The 25,941-nt window shown below is 36.1% G+C and overlaps 1 protein-coding gene across 1 annotated transcript in view; it reads right to left on the bottom strand.

The window, feature by feature from the left end:
• GPATCH2 (G-patch domain containing 2) overlaps positions 1-25,941 on the bottom strand; it is a gene marked incomplete at both ends in the record, with an annotated part of 97,189 nt that overhangs the window by 71,143 nt on the left and 105 nt on the right. The window contains 4 exons of the mRNA XM_079550820.1: positions 10,259-10,338; positions 11,336-11,518; positions 14,498-14,559; positions 18,483-19,193. Coding sequence (XP_079406946.1) covers positions 10,259-10,338; positions 11,336-11,518; positions 14,498-14,559; positions 18,483-19,193 — 1,036 coding nt within the window. The remainder of the gene's footprint in view (positions 1-10,258; positions 10,339-11,335; positions 11,519-14,497; positions 14,560-18,482; positions 19,194-25,941) is intronic.

The following is a 25,941-nucleotide window of genomic DNA, read 5'->3' as shown; positions in this document are numbered from 1 at the left end:
TATGGTAGTTTCTACAGAGTACGTATCTTTGAATAAGAGCCCTAAGGAGACTCTGCATTCATATAGATTCACATAATTGCTAGAAACTCATCCTTTCCAGAATCATAAATTGAAAGTCTCAGTTGTTTTGAGTATTTTTGTAACGTATTTTATAACAAGAAATAGATTAACTGGATAGTATCAATTTTGACATTTTATATAAGTAATACCTAACCAACATGCTCTTAAAGAGTTTTCTAAATAGATACATTATGACATATAAATACTGTCATAAATACTTTTTGTATCAGATTTATGTTTGCATACAATTAAACTTCATTAAAGTAAGGTCTAACAAACGTGTAACAGAATGGCATTCCCACAGAAATATAAAAAATTAACTTTGAGAGACATTAACATATTGACACTATTTTTAGATGAGTAGCTAAGACCTGTAATTAAAGCCTGATCTTTGCCTACGAAAACATCTGTTTTCTTCACTGAGCAATTAGTAAAATTAATGAATTCCAATTCATCCACACAAATAATTTTTTTTTTTTTTTTTAAACAACTTTGGAATCAATCACTTCAAGATCCAAGATGCTTTCACCTAAGCAAATTTACTATTAAATGATGCTACAGATCAAGTTCAAATTATCAATGTAATCTTCCCACACGTAACACTTGAAACACTTCCTTGCCCTCTCCCCCCTTTCTGCCAGCATTTATATTACAAAACAAAACAAACTTGTAGATTAAGTAACTTGATGTGCTTACATACTATATCAACCTTATTTGATGTGCCTACACATTAGATCAAGCTTCTCATACCAAATTCTTGACAGAAAAGTAAGTAAAAGATCACACTACTTTACTGAGTGAGAACAGGAAATACGCCTATTAGAAGAGTTAGAAAAAAATTAAGAGTATTCCTCTCTGACACATTATATAGAGAGCAGGAAACTACTGAACAGTGAACACAATTGCACTGATGAGATTGGCAGATCAATCATTAGGGAAAGCAAAAAGAAGTTTATTCCGAAATATTTTCTTCTTAAAAAAAAAAAAAAAAAAAAAAGTTATGCCTAAGAACATTTTTAAGAACAAGATGACCATACCTTCAGAGGTTAATACTGGATAATTACAGAAACAATGCATAGTGCTTTAATTATTTCCAGAAGTATCACTGTCTTGCTGCTATAAAGAGACAACAAAAGGAGGCTTATATCATACTCTTCACTGTTACAGCTGGCTTTTAATTCCAGGTAGCAATTCTGATCACCTGTACTAAAAATCTTATGCTAAATCTTATGCATCTGTTCATCTGATACAATTCTTTCCGCCCTCCTCTTTGAAACAGGAAGAAGCACAGGAGAAAAGCAGTGAACAATCTCCTAAGTACTTGTTTTATGAATCTGGCCCTCAGTCAAGAAGTTGCAGTGAAAAAGTCTTTTAATCACCTTCTGATCAGAATTTACTGGATTGTAAGTTCAAGGGTATTAAAATGTGCAAAGGAGACTATGAAAAAATGGCTAGGTTATAGATTTTAACTTCTTAACTAGAAAATTGACTCAAAATAGATTTTCTAATTTACAATGAATCAAAAGAAAAAACATTAGACCATAGCAAAAGTGGCACAAATGTATCAGAAAGCAAATGAATAAACATTTGAAAAGATTTATTATTAGAAATTGTAATAAATTTTGGGAAGATGAATCGATTTTAGTTAAAAGGTATAACTGACAATTTATTGGGCGGGAAGATGCATTATTTTCCAATTGTTATCCACCTACAGTAAAACTGATTTGTGTCCTATTGTATTTTATGGAAAAGGAGAGAGCAACTTTCAGTGATTTAGATTAAATGTATTAATCATAACCAAGCACTGTGAACTATATATCTACTATTAAAGAAGATTTTTGACATCTAATTCTGTAGCAATATTTTGGCTCTGTACCACTCTTCCTAAATCCAATTCCTGCTACAGTTGGCAGATTTCTCCCTTTTAATTTTATGGGGCTTAAAGTAGCATTTAACCACCCATGCGGTAAATAATGCAGGATTAGAAATATTTAGTGTTTTGTTTCCCTTTGAAGAGTACTAATCCATCAACCTCCAAATATTTTTAGAACATTTTCCACATTCTAGTAATATTTAATACAAGACTCAGTAAAACACTATGCAAATGAAGTTGAATTTGTCTTCCTACAAAAAAAAAAAATCAAATTAAAGCTTTAAGAAAATATGCATATACGTCACTGATATAAGGGAATTAACTTAATAAAGATATCAGTTTGTGTACAAAAGAAGCCCTAATGAAGCCTTCACAATTATTAAGTATTAAATATGCTGTGCCTATTACATGCTTTTTTGACAATCTGGCCAAATGCAGATAGGCATACTGTTCTTCTGAGCAAGAGATAACAATAAGTTTTAAAATGTTTACGACCACCTTAGCAATGAAATACTGGCTTTTCAGAAAGTTCAGCTTTTCTGCAAGTTTTTTTTTTTTTTCTTTTTTTTTTTTTCTTTTTCTTTTTAATCTTTTGCTTACATGCTACATTGCTGTGCACAGGAAAGCTGCCTTATGGTAACTTTCAACAGGCAACGCTCTCACTCTAGGGACTGTAAGTTGTCTTAAATTGCCTTAGATTTACATCAGTGATTTGATCCCAGATTTATAAAAAGAAAAGACAGAAGTTCGACAACAAAATGTCAATCACTGTATGCATGCATTTTCAAAAAGTAACAGTATGGAACAAAAAAAGAAAAAAAGATCTCCTTTCTCTAGCTGGACTCTTTCACAGAGATTAAAAAAAAAACAAAATTACAGTAAATCCACTATATCCTTTTTTTTTTCTTTTTAAGTCTTTGCATACTAATTCTTTTAGAACTCAGCAATGTAACAGGAGTGCATCAAAGGAGAAAGGAAAATGGGACAGATTTTGTCTAACATTCAATAAAGTGAATTTTAGGTGTGTTTAAAAATACACATTTAAAACAAATCAGTTAAAATAGTTTCCTCATCAGCTGGCAGTAAATATGACCACATAAATAAGACAATTTTTAGTTCTTAGAACTGAGGATAAAATTTCCTGACCTTTAAAACTACTATCTGTAGGACTGCTAAGTTGAAGTTGAGAAACAACAAAACACAAAAGTTATTTTAATACTTAAGCATGCAGGTTTTAAAAGCATCTGTCAAATTAGGCACTGCAGTTAATACAAAGAAAAGAAGTTGAAGTTGGAATTTGCTAAATGAAATTGCAAGGGACCGACAGGAACATATTTTCAGCAGTTATCAGAAGTGAAATGGATGAAGCGATCAGTTGTAACGGTTTACAGGGATCTCTTGATTCACTTAGAAATAAACTAAAAAAAACCAACAACAAAACACAACACAGCTACTGTGCCCTAAGCAAAGGGACAGTAACTTAACTGCAAGGACCAATAAATACTGAACCACTCCAATTCATTTGGATGTAATATACGCCAGCAACCCTTCTTATTGTCCTGGTGGTAAACCTAATCCAGTTTACTGCTTATATATTCAAGATCTGCTCCAAAAATATTGGCTCCTAATTTTATCTTACTATATTGGTCCACAATGTCGGAGGTGGGAAGGTTGAACCTTCCCATCAATATTCCATTATATGGTGTTGTATGAGCAGTCCAACAAAAAGGTGTCTCACGCAGAAGAATACACGAAGCAAAAGAGCATTACTGAATTCTTCCATGCAAGAAGAAAAGGCACCCACAACATTTACTGATGCGTACTGAATGTTTGCAGAGACCAAAGCTCTTCTTTCTGAAGATCTTAGAAAAACATACAAAATAAATCCTACAGCTTCATTTAGAAGAGGATCCATTCTGTCTTCAGATACATGTACACTTGCTGTAAAAACAAGACTCTTACTGTAAACATCACGAGATACCAACTACCAGCAGTCAGTTCCGAGAAATTTATAGCTTCACTTCCTCCTTGAAACCGTGCTCAGATATACCCATTTGATTTTCTTATTTCAAGAAACACAATGGTAGCAAACTTTTTGCAGACCATTCTCAAAATTTCACATTACATTCTTGTTAGGCTTTTTAATTCTAGAACTAAGCATTTCTTTGCAAAATTATAAAGAACTACCCCTAACAACAATCCATTCCTCTTCTAGTTTCTAGACTGGAGAGAGTTCAGTGAAGTCACATCTACCAGAACTGTGGTTGTCTCCTCATCTCCATTGTTATTTTTAACAGGTTATGCAAAATTTTCCTTACAACTGACTAACTAGAGCCACGGTAACAAAACAACGGTAGAGAAATACCTCCTCACTTCTGCATTTTATCTCACTTTACAAAAGCAACAGAATGACATTCCTGGGGGATTCAATTTCAGTACAATGCATCACATGTTTGCTGCTTTATTTTTCAGGCTGTATTTTGAAGATATTAGATATGACAAACTGCTAGAGAGGATTTGAGAGATCCAGTTTAATTCACTGTTTTCAAACAGGGTACAAGGCATACGTACTTACAATGTAGAAAACAAATATATATATAAAGTTGCAGTTTGTATTTTTGCTTGTGTTATTAATCTAGTGTACGGGAACTGCTGAATCATGGCCAGAACCTCTGATTGACCTGAGGAGAGCAATGAGTCAGCCACGGGAGCACAGGTGAAGGTAATTCATCTGTGCTGCTGGAAGGGGTGGAGCCTGGCTTCACCTCTCCTAGACTCCCACTTAAGAGCTGACCGCCAGTGGGGAAGGATTTCTTCCTGGAGATTGCTCCTCGTGGAGAATATTGCAAGCCTACAACATCAATAAGTGTTTTCCATTTATTATCCTCCTGTTTCCCTCCTACTGGAGGGAAACTTTCACAGAAATGGGATGCATTATCAACACTGTATTAGAAGTGAGAGTCCAAGGATCAAGTCAGTACAATTACATTAGTTAGAGGCTAATCTTTAAATATCAAAGTACACTCTGATTTTCATAGCAAGTGGAAAACTACACCACTGTAAGTTCTTCACTATATAAACAAAACATCTGTTTCAGTAGCTGTACTGAAGAAATAACACTTTTCCTTTACCAACAAAATGAAGTTACCTCAAACTGTTGATTGCATGACATATTAAAAATACTTTTACTTTGTAGGATCGGAGAGTTTAAGAATGAAACTAAAACAAGTTTCAAGGCTACCTAAACTTTCATTAACAATTTAAATGATATACCATATCTCTTTTCATGTATTATCCTTTCATTATGAGTTACAATCACATTTTATTTTACAACTCATTGCAAAATCATAGTTCAACCACAGTTTGAGATAAAACAGAAAAAAATGGAGTGCTGGAAATTTTAGACATATAAAGGACATAGGAACAGCATTAGTAGTAAAGGCAAGAAAGACATCTGCTAAGGAACATGATTTTTTTTTTTTTTTTTTTTTTTTTTTTTTTTAAAAGAGTTTGTCTTTCACAGACTGTTGGAACAAGCCATTACAGTTTACTTGTATTTTTAGTTTTCAACTAGAGATTTTTGGGTTTTCTAAATATTTGCTTCTGTACTGATTCAGGAAGAGAGAAAAAAGAACCAGTAGCTAGGCTACCAGTTGCTTCAGCTCCTTCTTACTTATGAAGCCTTAGAAGACAGATTGTAAGCATCAAGGATGGCTTATAGTTAAAGATTAAGAAGCACACTTTTTCCACGCGTGTTGAGAAATCTAATTATTGATTAAAAAAATGTCATTCCAACTAACAGTCTGAAAGAAATCTAAGAAAAGATGAAAAGAAACAGATGCTCACCATCACCAGTTGGCGCCCTTCGAACTATTTCAAGCTAGCTGAGGATTTCTGTTTATCTTAATTATGGTAGAAGGGGGTACATGCTTGAGCAACAGAAATAACAACAAAACTGACTCTCCATTGTTTGGTTGAAATCTATACATCTGGTATTTGAACTCATGTTTGGTTAATGAACTGCAGGAGCTTTGAAGGAGACAAGAGCTGAGCTGCAGCACAGCATTCATGAAGAGGCTTATGACTAATACTGTAACAACAGTGCTCAGTTCCCTCTTTAAAGAAGGTATCTGTAAAAAAAAATTTTTGTCATATAACACCACTTCACTCAATTTCCAAAATAATATGTTAAGAAAAAGCACCTGAATACATCTAGCTGTTTCTTCAATTATTGAGTACTTAGAAATTGAATTTCTAATCTTGAAAGCAGGAAGAATTCTCCATACATCTTCTCTTCAAATTAAGATAGTAGTAGTTACCTGAATTCTGTATGTGAAGCACGTGTGTGAGCGAAAAACAAAGTTGCAGGATTTGACAGAAATAGCCCAAAAACCAGACCTTGGATAACAGGTCTATAGATGATAGCTTTCATGCCATATGTAATTTTTAATAATTGCAACTACATTTAGTTAAGCTCAATAGTACAACTGTGCTAAAAGAAAAAGAGACATCCCTAAGAACAAAAGACTCAAGAGGAGGTTTTCTTATGAACCATGAAAATCAAAACTCATAGTAAGTAATAGATGGAAAAATTTGTGCAGTTGAGAGAAAGTATTTTTATTGATTATGCTTTTTACACTGTAACCCACAGAAATCACTTCCCAGGTTTTTGCCTAGATAAAGAATCAAAGCTGCAAAAAAGAAACATGTAAGAGACCTTAAACAAAGCCCTGCAACATCTTTGCCCATTTTTGGTAAAGGAACTGCATAAACCAGATCATATACAACTGCAGAATTCAAGCAAACAATGTAATTTCAAACAATACAATGTTGTTAAGAGTTTGTTAAATATTAGTATGGCATAAAAGTACTCTTACCACTGTAAGGGAACAGTTGAATCACAGCCTGAATCACTGATTGAGCACTTGGGGAAAGGACTGGGTCAGCCCTCGGAGCACAGGTGAAGGCAATTCAGCTGTGTGACCAAAAGGGGTGGAATTGGCTGCACCTCTCCTAGAACCCATTTTAGAGCTGATTGCCACAGGGGAAGGATCTCTGACTGGAAATCCATCCCTTGTGGAGTTTTTCCCTGCAAGCCTAGATCTTCAGAGACAAGCAAGCATTCTTTTCATTTGTCCTTTTTTCCATTTCACTCTTGTATCACCTTCCCATTACCCTAATCTTTCCAACTGCAACAACCATGCTTCTGATTAGAACTATAAAGCTGCTACAAGAAATATGACACAGGCAGGATCAAAAGTATAGTGCATTACATAAGTAAAACTTTTCCTTTTTCTTTTCAAAGAAAGTTCTGTTAAAAACGAGGCTGCCATAATGCAAAGCAATAGAGATGTGAAATCTCAGTATTATAAATACATGCCAAAATATATGCCTGACAAATTATTTAATTTATGGATTCCATTAAGAATTGTACCTTTCTTTGGTAAGTACAATGAACAATCCAAGAGAAATAAGTATTTCTTATGAATATATAGATTTTAAATTTTTGTGCTCGTGTTTTTACCTGCCTGCTACCTGCTCGCTCAACCTGCACATTACATTAAGTAGAGATTTCTACAGTATTTGTCCTGGTTACACTGTTCTGTGTTTTACTTCCGATGTTTGTGCAGTGCTGCACAGTTATTAAAAAAGTGTTTTGATTCAAAGGCAGTAAACTGATGATAGAAAGTTCTATGAGTGTGCTTAAAGAACTAGCCATTGAATGAAATGCAGGAAAAATATCTGGACAGAATCTGAACATCAGATGTGGATACTTCATATTAAAGATCACTAACTGACCTACAAAGAGGTAATTTCCTCTGGCTCCCTATTCCTGCTACTTCTAGAAATCAGGGTGAGAAAATTACTTAAGTTGTCATCTTCCTTGGGACATAAAGAATCGTCATGAAGACAGTTAGCCTGATGTTTCTCTCACAGCATGTAAACAGTTGAGCATTTAAAATCTTTCCTAGAGGGTGACGATCTGTCAAAGTATTATCTTACCTCTGCATTTTGCATTCTCAAAGCCAGTAATCTTTTCAAGCTGCGACATGCACAAACCTTTAACTAAATCATGCAAAAAAAAAAAAAGTTCTAAACACATACTGCCTCACAAAGCACTAACTCTATGCTCACATTCCACAGATACAGACAACACATCTTTAGACTGAATATAAACTGTGTACTTTAGGAAACATATCTTCGCAGGAAAATACATTTTCTTCTGTGTGTCCCTTAAAGTCTGTGTAAAAGCAGCAATAGAGACATGAGATTACAAAAAGGGATACCATTATTAAAAAAAAAAAAATGAAAGAAGTCACATCACAACTCTGTTCAATGAGTTGAGTATGCAGTGTTCTCTCCTCAGGATATTAATCTCTCTAAAAGCATTGCTGCTCTTCTTCACTGTTACCATCTAATAGCAGTAATTACTTCTTGTTCTGTTTTATCACATGTCACAGGTATTAAATTACGTTTTGTCATTGAAGTATCTAAAAATATTTTCTTTAAGAAGCAATCACTGCCTAAAAGGAAGTACATGAGCTCTTGCAAAGACAGATGCAGCAGATGTGCCCACAAACATAAATAGTTGCTAGGGAGGTCAGAAAACTCTGCATCTGAAGAGGCAACTGCACATCCATTCTATATATGCTATCCTGTCTAAACATAGTGGTTTAGAATGTACATTCAGATGTCAACCTTGTTTCACAACACTATGTAAATGACATATTTAATAACTGAAACTGAATTATCAGTCTTTAGTAGATCAGCTTTTGAATTTGTTATAAAGCAGACTATGATACTATCTTTATATATGAGATATCATGGCAGGAAGACAAAATGGGCTAAGGATAACCTAGAAAGCATAGAAGAAAATAAACATTAGGGGCTTTTATCATATATATACATTCACAGTATATCTTCAATTGAAACTTAATCACCTTTTTACAATTTACAGGAAAAGGCAGTTTTTAGGGTAGTTAAGCCATGTATCATCAATACCATGAAGCTAACCTATCAGTTATAATAGCTCCTATAAAGTATCAGAGTGAAATTGAAATAAGCTTAGAAAATGGGCTACAAATCCTAGATATGCTCAAGCAAGCACTGAACCAAAAATAAAAATAGGTAGATAGGAAACCAAGAACTAGATAACATTCATCTAATTCATGACCACTAACAGCAGAGATCACAGGCCAAGGTTTTAAGGCATCTTATTCTGCTTCAAATGGCAATTATTGGATAGAGGTTTCAATGGCTATAAAAACCTTCTCTTTTAAAAAGTTACATTTCTAACAGTTCCATCTTATTCTTTGCACATGCAATGGAACTTACATTTCCCAGAACTATCTTTTTTCGTTAAGACAAATTAGAATTTGAAAACATGTACTGTTTCCAAATAACAAAGAAAGTCAATGCTACAGTATTTACCAGTGAATAATAAACATAGCCCAATACGATAGCCTTTCACATCTCTCCCTGTCTTCCAATCACTTTTCTGATAAGAAAGGAGTAGACTGTGCTACAGTAAATATACTTTAACATTAAGTTAAGAAGTCAACTCCTTCTCTTCATGACTTCCACCAAAGAAAGAAATTGTAAAATACTCATTAGAATCTTAGTTTACAAAAAAGCTAATAGTACTATGCATCAGCAAGTGAGGACTTGCTCAAAGGCAACTGTCATGAGTAGAGACACAAAGGAAAGAATCTGCTCACCTTCACAAGATCTCAGGTACACAGGGACCTCCAGCAAGATACTCTTGCCTCTACTGCCAACCCTTAAATGAAGGGGTTTCTGGCTCCATCTCTTCCTGTCACTCAGGTGTACTGTATGCACCTGAGCTCCCCTGGGTTGGCCCTGCCTCCCAACAGGTGCTCAACCACTGATTCAAGCTGTGACTTAACATTTCTGCTACTACCACATACCCATCCCAGAACGCCATCAGTATTAGATAAAATTGAAATGAATTGGGTTTGATTTTCTTAGAGGAGAGAAACATGTTTTCATACACACATAAGATATATACTGAAAATTTTGTTAATTATAAGAAAACCAAAATACCTTCTCCTACACAAAGCGCAAAATAAGCACTGAGGGACAATCTTGGATTGTTTTTGCCATTTTAGCACTCAGATATATTATATCAAAATAGAACTGTAGTAGAGAGGGTCTAAAGCACAGAAACAGCAGTGACACAGAAGTCTTACCTTTCCATTACCTATTCACAACAATAGGAAACAAGAATGAGAGGAGTATGCTCTTACAAACAAAAAGGCAATAAGAATGGCTTGTAGAAATGTTAGTATCAATGAAAGGACATACCAATGCATTTTGGTTTCCTGGAGCCTTTTTTGTGTTTCTTGCTGGCATTCCATGAAGATGACTAAACCTGCTCTGGAAACCTTCAAATAAAAAGTAGAGATTCATTTATGCATATTTCCTATACATTATAATGAAGAATATTTACCTTTACATAACAATCTATTGATTTACCTTTAGTTAAACAAAAATACATTTAATACAGCCAGAGTATTAACAGGAAAAAAAAGAACACAGAAGAGGAAGCGGTTAAAAAAGGCTAAGCTGTAATGAAAATGAAGTCTTTCTGTAGGTGCTATCCTGGTTCTATGCCCAACTGACTAAATAAGCAGAACATATCAAACTACAGGAAACCAATTTTGCATTGCTTACAACACTGTTAGTACTAAAAAGCATTAAATCCTGTGAATACGCAGAGACCAAGACCACTGAAAAAATTGCAAGCATCAGGAAAATAAATCTCATAAGAATTCAGTTTGTTCAATGTGTGGATAAGGAGTTTGAAGGTAATTTGACCACCATTCATACGAAAGATCTATATTTGGGTGTGAAAGAAGGTAAGGTAAGATAAAATTGTGGCAGCAAAGTGAGGTCTGACAACTTCAGTCCTGAAAGAGTGGATCTATATGCAAAGGTAATCAAGCGCTGCAACAATGTGGCCATGAGACACAATAGATCCACAGTAGTTTAAGATATTTTAAAGTAAAAATTAAATAAGTATATAGATCTCAATCCTTGCTCTAAGTGAACACTTAATTTTTCTTTACAAACAACAAAGCCTTCCATAAAGCAAAGCAAATGGTCAAAGAACTCTACTAAAGATTCCTTTAAGCAATATTTACTAATTCTCAATGCAAACATCAAGACAACAACAAAAAGGCTATGAAAATGAGCCAAGTTCTACAATGACTTTTCTAACCATTGACTGTTTTCTGATTATTTCTGAGATCTCAAAAGTGACGTAATTCAAAAAGCAAACTGGCATCTCCAAAATGTTCTCAATATTTAACATACTCCCTTTACAGACATTTTTCTATTGCATCCAAACGATTCTACAGTTTGCATATGATTGTCACTTACCTCTCCTCCCTGAATGGGACATGAGGGGGAAAGTACCAGTTAAGATACTTTCAAAGACTGGGTCGGGCAATTCTCTGTCCAGTTCTGTAGAGTCTTCTTGTTCCCACCAAGGAATGACTCCTGTTATTCCACATGCTCCACCAGATTCATTTTCATGAAACCAATCACTCTGCTCATCATCACCTGTGTAGGGACATACACCCAAGCCCCCCAAAAAACAGGGAGGAGCAGAGAAGATAAAAATCAGATGTTATAATCCATAAACACTGACAGGACAATTCTTTCTTTTGCTTTATAGCTGTACAACAATTACTTGTGTATGGCAATTCTATTTGGAAAATGTTTTTCAATAGCATGACAAGTGCTGCCATCAATGAAAGCACATAAAATGTAATGTTTTAAAACCAATTTACAATAGTGAAAAACAATAATAAACTAGTTAATCCTTTGGCAATAACTGCAGGGAAATCCATTTAAGTTACTGCACTTTACATATTAACAAAAAACAAGCTTTAATCTCCTGCAGGGAATTAAAAGGTATAAAACTGTGAAACTAGTTCTTTGCAGCTGATAATGGTATATAATTAGCTTAATTTCATGATTTGTATGGCTAGTAAGAGGGGAAAACAATCATGAACAGATGTGACTAAATGAAGTTAATCTGATTAAGTTCATTTAGAAATAAGTTTTGAAAAAGTTGATTTTAAATGAAAACTGACAATACCACATGATTGAGCATTACACTGCATTCTAGTACAAAGCTGGTCACTTTACTATTTAAATGTATTTAGATGTAGTATTTAAACACGTGGAGTCAAAGGCAAAAGCAAGATGACTGAAAACCTGATCTTACATATACCTCATATACAATACCAGCAATTAAAATAAATTGCTGTTTGTTTTTAAAACATGTTCTATTAAACTGGGTAGCTGACGGAACACCAGAAAATATCTTCAAAGACAAGAAAAAAAACTTGCCGTATATCCCAAAGTTAGATTTTGAAGGGTGTGCTACGTATTTTAACTCTTCCATGAAGTACCAAACTTTCTGCATATCGTTTTTCAATTTTTTTTTTTTTTATTAGGCAGGACTATGAAAGAGATAAGGCACAAAGGCAAGATTTTATCCACAAATTTAAGAACAAAAAGCAATCGTGTGAAATGACATTACCACTCCTTCCTATAATAGGAAAATACAAGTAATGAGAACATAAGTGGGGAAAAAAAAAATTCAACACACTTTCTCTAAATAAGAATTTGTTGAATGGAAAAGAATCCTTCTCCAAACACAGAAGAAAATGCATGCAAATGATTGTCAGGACAAGCATATCAAGAAAACAGAATAATTAAGTCCTTTACTGGTATCTTGCAGATGACCTATGATCTCTTCTAGCAGTAAATGTAATGATCTCTACTAGCAGTAAAATTAGTAAAGGCTAGAGAACAGAAGTTTTTAGATGGAGGAAGGGAAAAAAAGAGATGGAAAGGGATTCACAGGACCAAATAGTAGTTATGTTTGAAGTCTTTTCAGGCAGAATTCAGGTTATTCAGAGTATCTATTTTGATGACACCAAGCTGTGGGGTGTGGTCGACACACCAGAAAAATAGGATGTCATCTGGAGGGACCTAGACAGGTTTGAGCAGTAGGCCCTGAGGAACAAATCCAAATGCAAAATCTTGCACCTGGTCAAAGCAACCCCTATTACCAATACAAACTGGGGGATGAAAGGACTGAGCACAGCGCTGCCAAAAAAGACCTGGGAGTACCAATGGATGGGAAGCTACTACAAAGCACTACTACAGAATATGCCAGCTTTTATTTTCTTGCACAAAATCAAGCAGTCTGCAGAAGAACAGAAGAAAAATATAGGTCACTCCAGAAGTAATGCTTCCTATTTATTTCCATGGAAACTACAACAGATATGAAGAACACAATAACACTACTTGATAGAGCTACAAAACACCGTTTTTCGGCACAGACACCACCACCAGCCTGCATGCTGTGCTTGTAAAAATCTGCATGACCATCCAGAACATAGCTTATATTTCATGTCGCTGTCACCACTGCTCAGATGCACCACCCACTGCCTCACTGTGCTCACATTCACTGTTCGGTCTTCATTCAGCAAATATTGATGAATGTCAATGGATGCAATATTTTCTGCATGGAAGAATTCAATTCCACCTCTTTGCTTCATTTGCACTTCCATGTCAGACACCATTTTGTCAGATTGCCCCTCTACTGCCATCCGTCTCACGGCAACAACATATAATGGGATACTGGTGGGAAGGTTCAAATTCTATTGCCACACCACCAACATCCACCTCTGGCATTGTGGGCTAATGTAACAAAACAAGAGGCATTACTTTAGGAGCAGACCCAGTAGATTCCAATACCATCCACTTAGAATCAATAACACAGCAAGTCTTCGTTACCTGAGCGACTCTTTTTGCTTTATCTTTTTATATTGTCAAAAACTGCAAGCTCCTAAACTGTGAGTTTGGCAAATATGCTAGCACTGTGAAGGTTAAATGAGTCGCACTTAGAATAGCACAGGGAAAACTGAACTTGAAAACTTGAAGAAAAAACAAAATATTAGACCATTATCCTCAATAGTTATATCAGATAATAATGTGATCACGTATATTAAAAGAAATTTTAAATCTTTACTGCATTTTAATTTAAATGCAAGTTCTTCAGAGAGGAGAGGCTTAAAACAGGGTACATCTGCTGTCAGTCAGACTGATAAAATTGAGTGGTGGTTTAGTAATTGTCATCTCTAGAACAAAACACAAACACGAACATGGGGAAAAAAAGAATAAGCCACATCAAAAACAGCCTGAAAGGCAGTATTATGATCACATTGTCTTGTCAGAAAAGTGGAGCACTGAAAGAATTAAAAAATAGTTTAGATAATTAGAATATCTTCAAAATATTTTTATGTTATCTATATTTTTGATATTTCAATTTTTTTAAATTAAGTCAAGGGTTTGGGATGCCCTCTCATAACATTTCAAAATCCCTGAACGAAAGCTCTATTTCAGCTCATTAAAATAGTAATAGCAATTCAAACAGTAATTAACTCATGAAATAACTTGTAACACTTAATGGAATTTCAACTGAGGTTGTTTGAGGGGTGAAAGGAAAGATTGTTTCAATACCTTGTCTTCCCTCATCATTGGTAAACAAACCAGCATCACTGCTGCTCAGACTGCTGGATTCACTGTAATAAGAGAAAGAAAGAAAAAGATCAAAAGAACAATTGATCCTTCAGTCGTAAAATATTAAGGAGACAAGGCTGTGCTCAGATGGAAATTAAGCACAACAAAGATCAGAAAGAAAATAGGATTTTATTATTATTATTTTTAATCAAACTGCAAATATCCTAGTTCCATTAACTACAGAGTATTATTTTTGGCACATAAAACCACAGGAATCTAATGGTACCCTGACAGTAGGCCAGATGTGACTGCTACGAGGTGCTGACACAATTGATGCATTTTATTATGTGCTTCCATCAAATGTTCACTGCTCCTTTCTTATGCTACGCAATTCAGCTTGATTCTGGAAAACCGCTGCTCAATAAAATAGGAAAAATCTCAATCAAAAGCAACCTAAGCCTTCCTTCAGCATGTGAACTGCAGGAATCTGAAAAAATACAAATTATCTTTCTAAATATCACTGGCAAATCATCTGAAAAATGCATTGCTTAGGGATTCACAATATATTATGGTGTCACTGAGAAAGAAAAAAAATTGACAGCACCAGTAGCAAAATATATAAAAATAAAAGTTATCTTGAGAAAGTACGGTCAATGGTTGTAACACCACCAAATGTTCACAAGAAAAAAACACAAAAGAAAACAAGGTACAGATGACTCCTCCACAATTTCTGTCAGAACATTAAAATCAGAATGCCTGCATACAACACGCATGCAAGTTCTCTCTCTCTCTCAAAAAAAAAAAAAAAAAAACCAACACCAAAACCAACAGAAGCAATGTACTTCATACTTTACTGTACACATATTGCAAAAAAAAATAAAAAAAAAAATAAAAAAAAAAAAAAAAATACTCCATACATCTCTAAAAACTTAGAATATTCTCTTTCCTTTTAATAATGCGGATTACGATTTGTTGAGTTTCACCTACAAGGGATTTCTCTAAATCACTTATTTACTTTCTGTTGACTAGAGCAGGAAGTAATCTCAGCAAAAGTTAATGATGTTTTACTTACAGTGAAACATAAAGCAATTTGGGCAAAACAAATAATCAATTCACCATATATTCCAATTAAAGCTGCAAATACTGCAGTTACTCTCAACACTACACACAAGCTATGTGTGTAAACAAAGCACAAGTTCCTTTTACACCTCTACTCACCAGAAAACATTCCAACAATGTGAAACAATATGGTATAAGGAGCCAATAAGCAATATGAAGTTTCTTGTTCTGTTCTCATGTACGTAACTTTGAAGATGGAAGTTCTCCTAATCATTGCTGCATGTTCTGCTTACATATATTCTTACTACATTAGCAAAACTTACACATACATCTTTTATATAATATACACAAAAGAGACTCAAGTGCTTAATTTGCACAGTTGTCCTAAGCAGAAGAAAGGTGACATTACAAGTGTAGATATTGTAACTATCTTTCATGAAGGAGACCAAGACTTAAGCCTTCTGATGCTGTGAGTGCTAGTAACTTTTCTCTAACAATCACAACCAATTTAATCACTGCACAGACAGCTTGACTAGCCTTACACTTAGTGTGTACAGTTTTACATCACACATCTCTCTAAAGAAAAAAGACTTCCTTTACACGGATCCTTCCAGTCCACTTACTACAGTTACAATGAAAGGTAGGAAATCCTTGCAGCCTCAGTATTTCTTTCATTTTTCCCCACCAAATTTTCCTGTTATTCCCTGCTCTGGGAACAGTTCGTTCGTTCATTTTAATACAACATTTTCATTGTGCAATTATTCTTACTGAAGGACCAGCCGGTTTACTTTTCCCCTCTCATTTATTTAAAAATAAATAGAAACAAAAACCATCAAATCACAAACAATACAACACTAACATATCCAACAGCAAACAGTGTTCATTATTCTCATGCCACAGTTAGATAGGGCAGGAACTCCACCTGAGAAAATTGCAACATGGCAGTCAATAAACAAAAAGTTACAGATTCCCTTCAGCAATGAAAAATAGCAAGCAAAAACTTTGCAGGAACACTTTTGATACTGAAGAAGCTTTCACAGCTTTATCTACACATTTGTGGAAATAAAGAAAAGGAAACAATTTTCTTAATAGCAAACTGTCCCCTTGCCTAGTGGTTACTAATTAATCCTGCCCCCAAAACTGAGCAGTCACTGGGCACCAACTGGCATGCTGCTGGGTAAGCATCTCCTGCATTAAAGGACTCAGTTGAACTGCTCTCATTTTCAAAAGCAACATTCAGACTTCTTCTCTTTTCAGTAACTTAAATAGCAAAAAAAACCCAGAAACAAAAACAAAACAACCAAAAAACAAAACCAACAAAAGCTTAATTAGAATTAAAATATCTTCCAGAACTCCATATATCACCAAATTTGTCTGAAATTGACATTAACGATAAAGGGAAAAGGAAGACAGGCTCTGATCACAAATTTCATTCCTAGTGCTCAGAACCAACTGCACAGGATTCATCTCCAGAATCACTTAGATACCGGCATTGAGAGCCAGAAAACTGAGCCCTGAACTTCAAAGAAAAAGAAGTAGGAATCAACAGTAAGAAAATACTTTAAAAATAAAACTTAAAAGATGTGACATATGCACACAGGATGAAACATGCAACGGTTCCCAGCTCCTAGGAAGGTTTCTAATCATTGGTCTTCAGGTACTGACCCTGAGGGAGGCAAATTCCCTGTATCAGAGAGGGAAGTGTTCTAAAGGCTCCCTGATGAGGCAATACCTCTGACTTCAATGTAGAAGTGAGATGTCTGAAGCTGAACTGGCTGCCAAGTAGTACTGCTTCTGTTCTAATAACTGAGACATAAGGAACACTATCTAGAAGTAAAGATTCACATTACTTTTTCAACTGCTTATGATCTGCTGGTGTGAGACAATGCCAGCATGTATAAGCAATTCAAATAACTTTTCAGACAATAATTGGAATTAGACACTTATCAATACTGCCATTATACTGTAACCAATCTGTTCAACATTTTGTAGACAAAATGCCCAGAGGGAAAAAACAAACAAAAAACAAGCAACAAAAACACAACCAGAGACAGTAGTTCTGTCACACATTAGATTAAAGTTATGCGTTCTAATAGGAGTCTTTCTTGTTGACAGTTCTGTACTGAGAAGCAGACACACAGGATGAACATAATCAGGCTTATCAGGCCCTGCAGGTAAAGTCCCTTGTGTAAGGTGGAAAAATGACTCACACCTTACTGTGTTGTCAAAATAGTACTTCCAAAACAATTACCATTGTAGTATGCCTGCTGTCTGGAATGGATGGATGAGGAGTACTGTCAAAGGGTCATCATTCCCCCATTTTTCTAATGGCAAGCTCAGGTGTTTCTGAACTGTAAATTGGTTTATGCATTTCATAAATGATGTATATCCTTAGCAAGCTGCAGACTTTTTATGCCCGTGACACAGAAGAACATACTGTCTAAAAGATAAACCTAAATACTGACAGCCTTTCTGAAGAAGAGATAGCCAAAGCATAAGTGTCTAGAAATTAGGAAAATCTTAATTTTTGCCTGTGAGAGTGTATGAGAACTGTTTCCAGTTGAAACACTCAGGAAAAAAAACCCACAACAAACAGGATTGTTTCTATATTCTGTCATTCTTACCCTTGAAACAATTATGACGTACTATTACTTTGTTACTCCTCTGCTACCTGACTATTTTATGCTGGATTCCATTTACCTGATCAATTCAGCTTAGTTTGTATTAAAGGACTGCAAACTTATGTCAAAAAAACAAGAAAACAAAAAACATCAGCAATCCTAGAAGATTGTTAAACAGATGCCACTTGTACTAGCAATTTAACTCTGAAATGAAAGGAAAAAAGCACAAATATTTCCAATATTAGTGATAGAAACATAAGCAAACAAATATTATCTAAAGTTTCCGTAAAAAGAAAAAAAATAACCTGTCACTCATGTTCTCATCTGAGCCCTTTTGCTCCTCATACTCCATTTTGTCCTTATTTGCTTGGTTCATTTCTTCATTTTCTATTACTACTCCTTCATCCAAGATTTCAGGTCCTTGTCGAACTGCAGCTACTTTTCTCTTTTTCACTTTGCTCTTCGAAAACTCCTGATGTTGGTGTGATTTATTGTCATTGTCCATTTCCTGATCTCTGTTATCCTGCTGTTGAGTTATTGTCAGTGCATTAGAAACTTCTGATGGCAGATCAATTGCCATCCGTTTCACTTTTCTCCTCCTGCGCAAAGTTCTGTTTCCTAAATTGTCCACAGCCAGATCTGGCTCATGCCATAGAGGTCTTTTGCCTCTAATGTTATTTAAGTTTGAGGAAGGCCTGCGTTTAGCAATCAACAACTGGTCATCAGAGTCACTGTGGTCTTTCTTGTTAGTATGATTCTCCCTGTAATCTTTGCTTGATTCTTCTAAACTGGAATCTGAACCTTCACTTAAACAGTGACCAGTCTCCCAGGGATGATGGGTGGTAAATGAACGCCTTTTTCGTCCCCTCCTTTTTCTTGCCTGCCGCTTCAGAAGACAAGAGACACTTCGAGAATGATCTCCAGTATCAGCAAAACCTCCTCTGGCTTGCTCTGAACTTTCTTCCAGTGCTGAGACTAAGTCGTGAACCAGCTCCTCCATAGTCCTACTGAAATGCCTATATTTTCCAAGAGGAAAAAAAAACAAAACAAAAACAACAACAAATGAATCTTTAAAAAAAAAAAAGAACTATTAACAATCTTACGTAAGATCATTTAAGTCATTTAGGCAATGTACTCTGATTGTCTATTCTACAAATGCTGTTGTATTTCTGCTGAGATCCAAATCCTTCCCAGTCCGCCCTACAGAACTTCCATCAGTAGGCTCTCCTTTGGAAAGACACCAGTAGGATGGCAATGGATTAACATGGAGGACTGCCTGTAAGTTTTATACAGGATGTTTAAAAGCAAGATTCTTGGTTTTGAAATGCAACTTAATGACAGAATTAATAAGTAGTTATCTATGCACATCAACAGAGTTGTAGATATTGAGAAACACTGTATGCGTAGCATATAAGTTCCCTCATTCACCCCAAACTCCAAAGTTAAAGGTGCTTAGACAGTAATAGTGAATAGTTAGGAACACAAAAGCATACAAACGCTAAATATTAACAGAGGGACTGATGAGTACACTTAAAAACAAATCCAAGTCAGTAATGAAAGTATTTACCTAAAGAAACGATACATTTTCCTTTTACACAGTTTTCACATATACTTAAAAATTCACTAGCAAGCTGACCAAAAGCTGTGCTAAAAACACAAAGTCCTTTTGAACTCCTGAAACTACTCTGTCAATTGTTTTTATTCTTTGTATCTTTTTCTAACCTGCTATAATCTCTAGTCCCATTATTCTCACTTAACCTAACATTTTCTTTGTCTCTTAGTACAAGAGAATCTTTGCTTTATCTTGTAAGAAATGAAAAAGCTCTGGAAGACTGCTACAACTGTTTTTAATCCTTGTGTTCCCAAGAATCAAACTCTCTACAACTGTTCTTAACCCACTTGGTTCCCAAGAATCAAAATCTCCGTAATCATACAGAAACACTCTCAAAAACAAGAGAAACACCAACATAGCAGAAAAAGTGTTTCAAATGAAGCAATAATTATCAAGATTCAGGGAGAGAAATGAAAGTCAATCTAGAATTGACTTGCAGGTATGCAGCATTACATTGATTTTATACTAATTCTTGCTTTTGGTTCCTGAAGCTTCTCTCTTACTGCTTGGGGTGGGTTTGCTTTTTTCTTTTGTAGCAGGAGTCCTTACCACAATGCATTGTACTTAAGCTTCTTAACCTCACTGCACTTTCAATGTGACAGTGGCTCACATTAAAACTTTATTTCTGAAGAAAACAAGAAATCTCTCTAATTTTACTGGAGCTCCCCTTTCTCTTGCTATGATCTTCCTTGGCAATCAGATGTTTGTCTGGAAACAGATTTTTTGTTCAACTGCTCTAAAATTAAAGAGCATATGGCTACTTCTGTACTATTTATCAGGCAAACCAAGTTTTGCAGCTTTCTGCATTGATCACAACCAGCTGTCAAGGCTGCATTCCAACCCCACGCAGTAAACTTTAATCATTGCTGTAACAAAAATATTTGTGTTTGAAATAAGTTGAGAAACAACTATGATAATGGGAATCAGACAAAAAAAGTATTAAAGACATTACCCGTGAGTTGCAACTGCATTCTCTAAGACAAGACATTTCAAAGACTGCAATAAGGAACACAGAACAACATACTGTGATAGATAAAATATTAAGTTGAGCTGTAGTTTAGCATGACTCACAGCAGGCTATAAAAATGCTGTTACAGCAACAGCCCATAGCTAGCAATAAACAGTGATGTCCTCACTAGGAGAAGATTCTATTTCACTATAAGAAAATATACCTTGCCTACACTGACCTTTACAATTATCTGAAGCAATTTCCTCATAGTTCACTCAAGGCTGACCCGTTTCTTCTCTACTCTTATCAGAACAGACCATAAAAGTTCTGGTTGCAGGAAACAACGTAACAGTTTTTACCTACTCCAAACCAGTTAGCACAGATCACCTATAGCATTAACATTCAGTATAGAAACTACCAACCGAAGTAGTAGTGATTCCATTAAGTACTAAGTAGTAGCATTAATCCCTATTAGCACTACTACTTAGGCACTTGTTTTTGTACTGCAAATCAACTATACTTTCTGTTCACTTCCCACCTAACACATACAACGTAGAGCTCTGGCTGATCATGGAACATGTAACAAACATTTAACACACTGACAAGAGAGCTAATACAGTTTCACAATTCTTAAGAAGAGGTAATATCTTCTACTGACAGCTGTATTTACATTTACCTTCTAGTTCTATAGATTTTCCTGTTAAATAGACAAAGTGTTCCTTGCAGCAGAAGTTATGCCATATCTGTCTCATCAAGTGTGAAAAGTAACCATTGATAACAAATCCAAAGAAAAGCAGTTTCCTCAGATCCATGATTTATCCTTCCTTCACAATCAACCTTGATCACAAGCTAAATGAACATGAAAATCAAGTGCTCCCTTGCACACTGGGATTATAAAACCAGACTTATATAATCTTGTCTCATATGGATTCCTTGATGTCTTGTAACACGGTTGTACCCACACTGCTCCTTTATCTGCAAACAGGTATCAATTCAAGCCTTTTTTCACCTCAGAATTTATTTTCTAAAAACAATAGTTTTAAGACCTCCACTATTTCAACAAGCTGGGCTTGTTCAGCCTGGAGAAAAAGGCTGCGGGGTGACCTCATTGCAGCCTTTCAATACCTAAAGGGAGCCTACAAACAGGAGGGAAGTCAACTCTTAGAAAGGGTAGATAACTGCACGACAAGGGGAAATGGCTTTAAGTTGAGGGAGGGGAGATTAGGTTGGTTGACGGGGGAAATTCTTTATGGAGAGAGTGGTGAGGTGCTGGAACAGGCTGCCCAGAGAGGTTGTGAATGCCCCGTCCATTCCCAGAGGTGTTCAAGGCCAGGTTGTACGGGGCCCTGGGCAGCCTGGTCTAGTGTTAAACGGGGAGACTGGTGGCCCTGTATGTGGCAGGGGGGTTGGAGATTCATGATCCTTGAGGTCCCTTCCAACCCAGACCATTCTCTGATATTTCAATGCTGCATAAAGCTGAAATTTGAAGTGAACAGATGTAAGCACTTGGGAGGATGCTGTAAATGAAAAATCTCACTGCCCTGTCAAGAGAATTTACTGATTCTGAAGAACTATCACTGTTCTAGGGATAAGCATGAAGCAGAAATCATATCAGAGCAACATAACTAAGTTTAAAATAGTAAACAGCTAATAAGATACTGTAGCAGGCAAGGAAATAACTGACTTTTTTTTTTTTTTTTAAATATATTATGGTAAATACACTTGCTGTATATAGAAGAAACAGAAGTCAGGCTTCCATTATTTAAACCCACCAGCCACCAAGTGGCCATCCCCAAGAGGAGGACCCAGAGCATACAGTCCATATCTGCGTCTAGCTACGTCTTTATGCGCTCTCCACAGCACACACAGGTTTGCAAAAGTTACACAATGACCCAAATGCACCCCACTCTTGTAGCAACAACCATCACAGTCAGAGCAGCTAGCAGTCAAGCAACAGAGAATCCTGTACTCCTCCACTACTAAGAATCTGGCCCAGTGCTTCCTGCAAAGACTAAGAGCCAGGAAATTCAGAGTAAAATTGACATGCAGACCAAAGAAACTCAAATGTAACTTTCATTTTAATAAATTTTATAAAATCTGAAAATGTCAAAACAAACTTACAAAAATTATGCCTCAGAAAACAATTATTCTGAGTTTCGCATAAGAAATTGTGAACAGGTACAAAATCAAGAATGCTTGAGACAAGTCAGGACACTGCGCTGATGTACACCTATGTCTAAAAAAAGAAAAACAAGCCCCAAATCCCTGGCTACAGTTCATCTTTGAGGTACAGAAACTCTCTTTCTATAGGAAGATGCGTGTGCATTATATAAATCAGTTTCACAAACAATCAGAAGTGCAGAAGGGCCTCAAAAAAATGAAATTTTAGTTAAGTCATAGTTCTACATTTACAGCTGCACACTTACTACACTCGCTGGAATTTTCAGTGAACTAGTTTTGATATCAAATACATGGCTTCTAGATGGTTATCTGTACAAACAACATTGTATTCCCGAAGTTGCACATTAAAAGTCAATTCTCAGTCCTGACTTTGCATTTGAGAAAATACTTTAGATGTGGTTTAGGAATTCCCCTACATTTGACCTACACAAGAGAAAGTTATTAGCATATGAGTAATGATGGAATTTCATCAGCTGATTATGCCGCTGGTCCCCCTAAAAATTAAGGCCAGACAAACCTGTATCTAGTTCCTCTGGCTTTCGTACAATTGCTACTTACCTAAGAAAGAGCAACAACAAATACTCTCAAGCCTTTTTAACAACATTCTCCACTCATATCTAACAGTGAAGAAGTATTCAGTACTGGGCAATGGTATACAGTCAGAAAGATGCTGACATTTAATAACACTCTAACACAAATGAATTGGTCAGCCAGAAATGAGATTTGGGGCAATTTATCATGAGAGGTAGCAATTCTTGCAATACTATTGCTGCCATTTACTGATATGCTTGCCCTTTTCAGATGTATGACTTCATTAATTAATTGTCAAGGTGGAGAATCACATGAACTGTCAAATGGTGATAATACACTGTACCATCAAAGTCATTGCTGGAAGAATCAGAGTGCCCAGTAAGTATCCAAACTGCAAACTATTCCTGAGTTGTCATAGGTGCTTGTAGGAAAAAATGAAAAACCTTTGGCTTCAAAGTAGATATGAACAATTCTACTCTACAGCAGTTCAGAAATTGTCAGCTTTTTTAGTGCCTTAACATTTTTACTAAGATCAAGTTCTTTATTTTCTACATTAAGTATTATGCGTTGAAAAATACCTCGCTACATTTCAATCAAACAGGCTTCTTTTAAATGACAGCTTACAGAACAAGGATAAGAAAAGTGCAACTCTGAGGGACTGATAGAATTTTTAAATGGATCTCCCTTCAGAACTACTAAACTAACAGTCCTATAAATTACAAGGCATCAATAACTCTCTCAGTACTGAATTTCTCTGGGCAGTGTATTTGGACAAGCAAAGTCATTGCTGTCTGAGGATAACTACAGGAGTATATGTCGAAATCCCATAGCCTGTTTTGCTGAACATTGATTTTAAAGCCTCAGGAACTAAATTACTGTACATGGACAGAAAAGAATAAAACTTAAAGACAAATGACAGGTTGACTTTATAATGAAAACTTTTTCATAGGAAAGATACAAGTTAGGAAGGTCTTAAGCCATGTTTCTGCTACATACAGCTTTAGTATAGAATAAATATAGTTTTGCCAGAAAAACACACCCCATTTTCTGAAGTGTTACACATTATATCAACAGAAGTTAGAGTAGGCAAATACATATACTAATATCACTAGTCTTAAGTTTTCTAGAACTATATGCTATCCAGGCAAGTACAATCCTAATTAGAAAGCCTTCTCTCCTATAAAAATGTGAGAGGCATGAAAATACTCCCAGGAAAAAAAAGTGATGTTATCACATGAAGTGGTGGAGTTTGCTACATTAAAAAAATTAAGTGCTAAACCAATCTCTCCTTTCTTCCCCATGCCCATATAAGAAACAAAGACAATGATAAGGGCAAATTTGTTGAAGCTCTGGGAACTCTAACTGCAGATGTTTGTATACAGAAACTCTCTCTAGAAAAAGCAGCCAAGACTCAAGCCAGGCCTGGAGTCATCATCAACATTCAAGAAAAACAAAACTAACAAACCAAATAACAAAACCAAAACTCATCACACACCTCTCCACTCCCATTAGTGAAAATGAAATCAACTGTAAGTTCCCCATGAGTTGTACATAAAACACTAAAAATACTGTGCAAGAGATTAAAACAAGCTGGTTGTGAAGGAAACGGAACCTGGTTTGCAAAACTGTGATCCTTCATCAAGGCTCCCCTCAAACAGCCTTTTAATTTCCATCGCCTGTTAACAAAACTCACTCTTCCATCTTCTGCTACAGACTAGAGATGTAATAATAGAGATGGAGTCACTGCGCTAATAAAGATTCAGAGAATCATTAAGCTGGAAAGATCACTAAGGTCACCTACTCCAACCATCCCGACCATGCCCACTAACCATGTCCCTCAGTGCTAAATTTCTTCATTTCCCTCAGTGCTAAATTTCTTCAACACCTCCAGGGACGGTGACTCCACCACCTCCTGGGCAGCTGCGTCAGTACTTTATCACTCTTTTTTGAGAAGAAATATTTCCTAATATTCAACCTGATCCTCCCCTGGTGCAACCTGAGGCCATTTCCTCTCATCCAGTAGCTGCTACCCAGCAGGAAAGGCCAACACGTACCTCACCACAACCTCCTTTCAGGCAGTTGTAGATAGCAATAATAGCCTTCCCCAGACTGAACAGTTGCAGTTTCTTCAGTCACTCCTCGAAAGATTTGTGCTCTAAACCCTTCACAGCTTTGTTGCCTTTTGTTGCCCTGTGCTGCCCTAGCATCTGGAAACAAACAACCCGTGAACCACACCGTAGCTTCACCTGCTGTGGTTGGCCATTGGCCAAAGCCACACTTGTTGATTCTCGGTTTGAATCAAGACGGCCCCAGAAGAGCATCCACACCTCGTTGGACGTCCCGGCAGCCTACACTGAAAGGTGAGGCGTTCGGCAGGCGTGCCACGGTGAAAAACAAATCCCCGCTGAGGCTGGACACAGGCCGAGCCCGGGGCACCCCAGTCCCGGCGCTGAGCCCCATACCCGGCACTGCGACGGCTCTCCCTCGGCGC

This window comes from Tetrao urogallus (genome assembly GCF_951394365.1).
Source record: "Tetrao urogallus genome assembly, chromosome: 2".
Classification (NCBI taxonomy): domain Eukaryota; kingdom Metazoa; phylum Chordata; class Aves; order Galliformes; family Phasianidae; genus Tetrao; species Tetrao urogallus.
The sequence above is the reverse complement of the archived record's forward strand: the minus strand, read 5'-3'. Positions and strand labels throughout refer to the sequence as shown.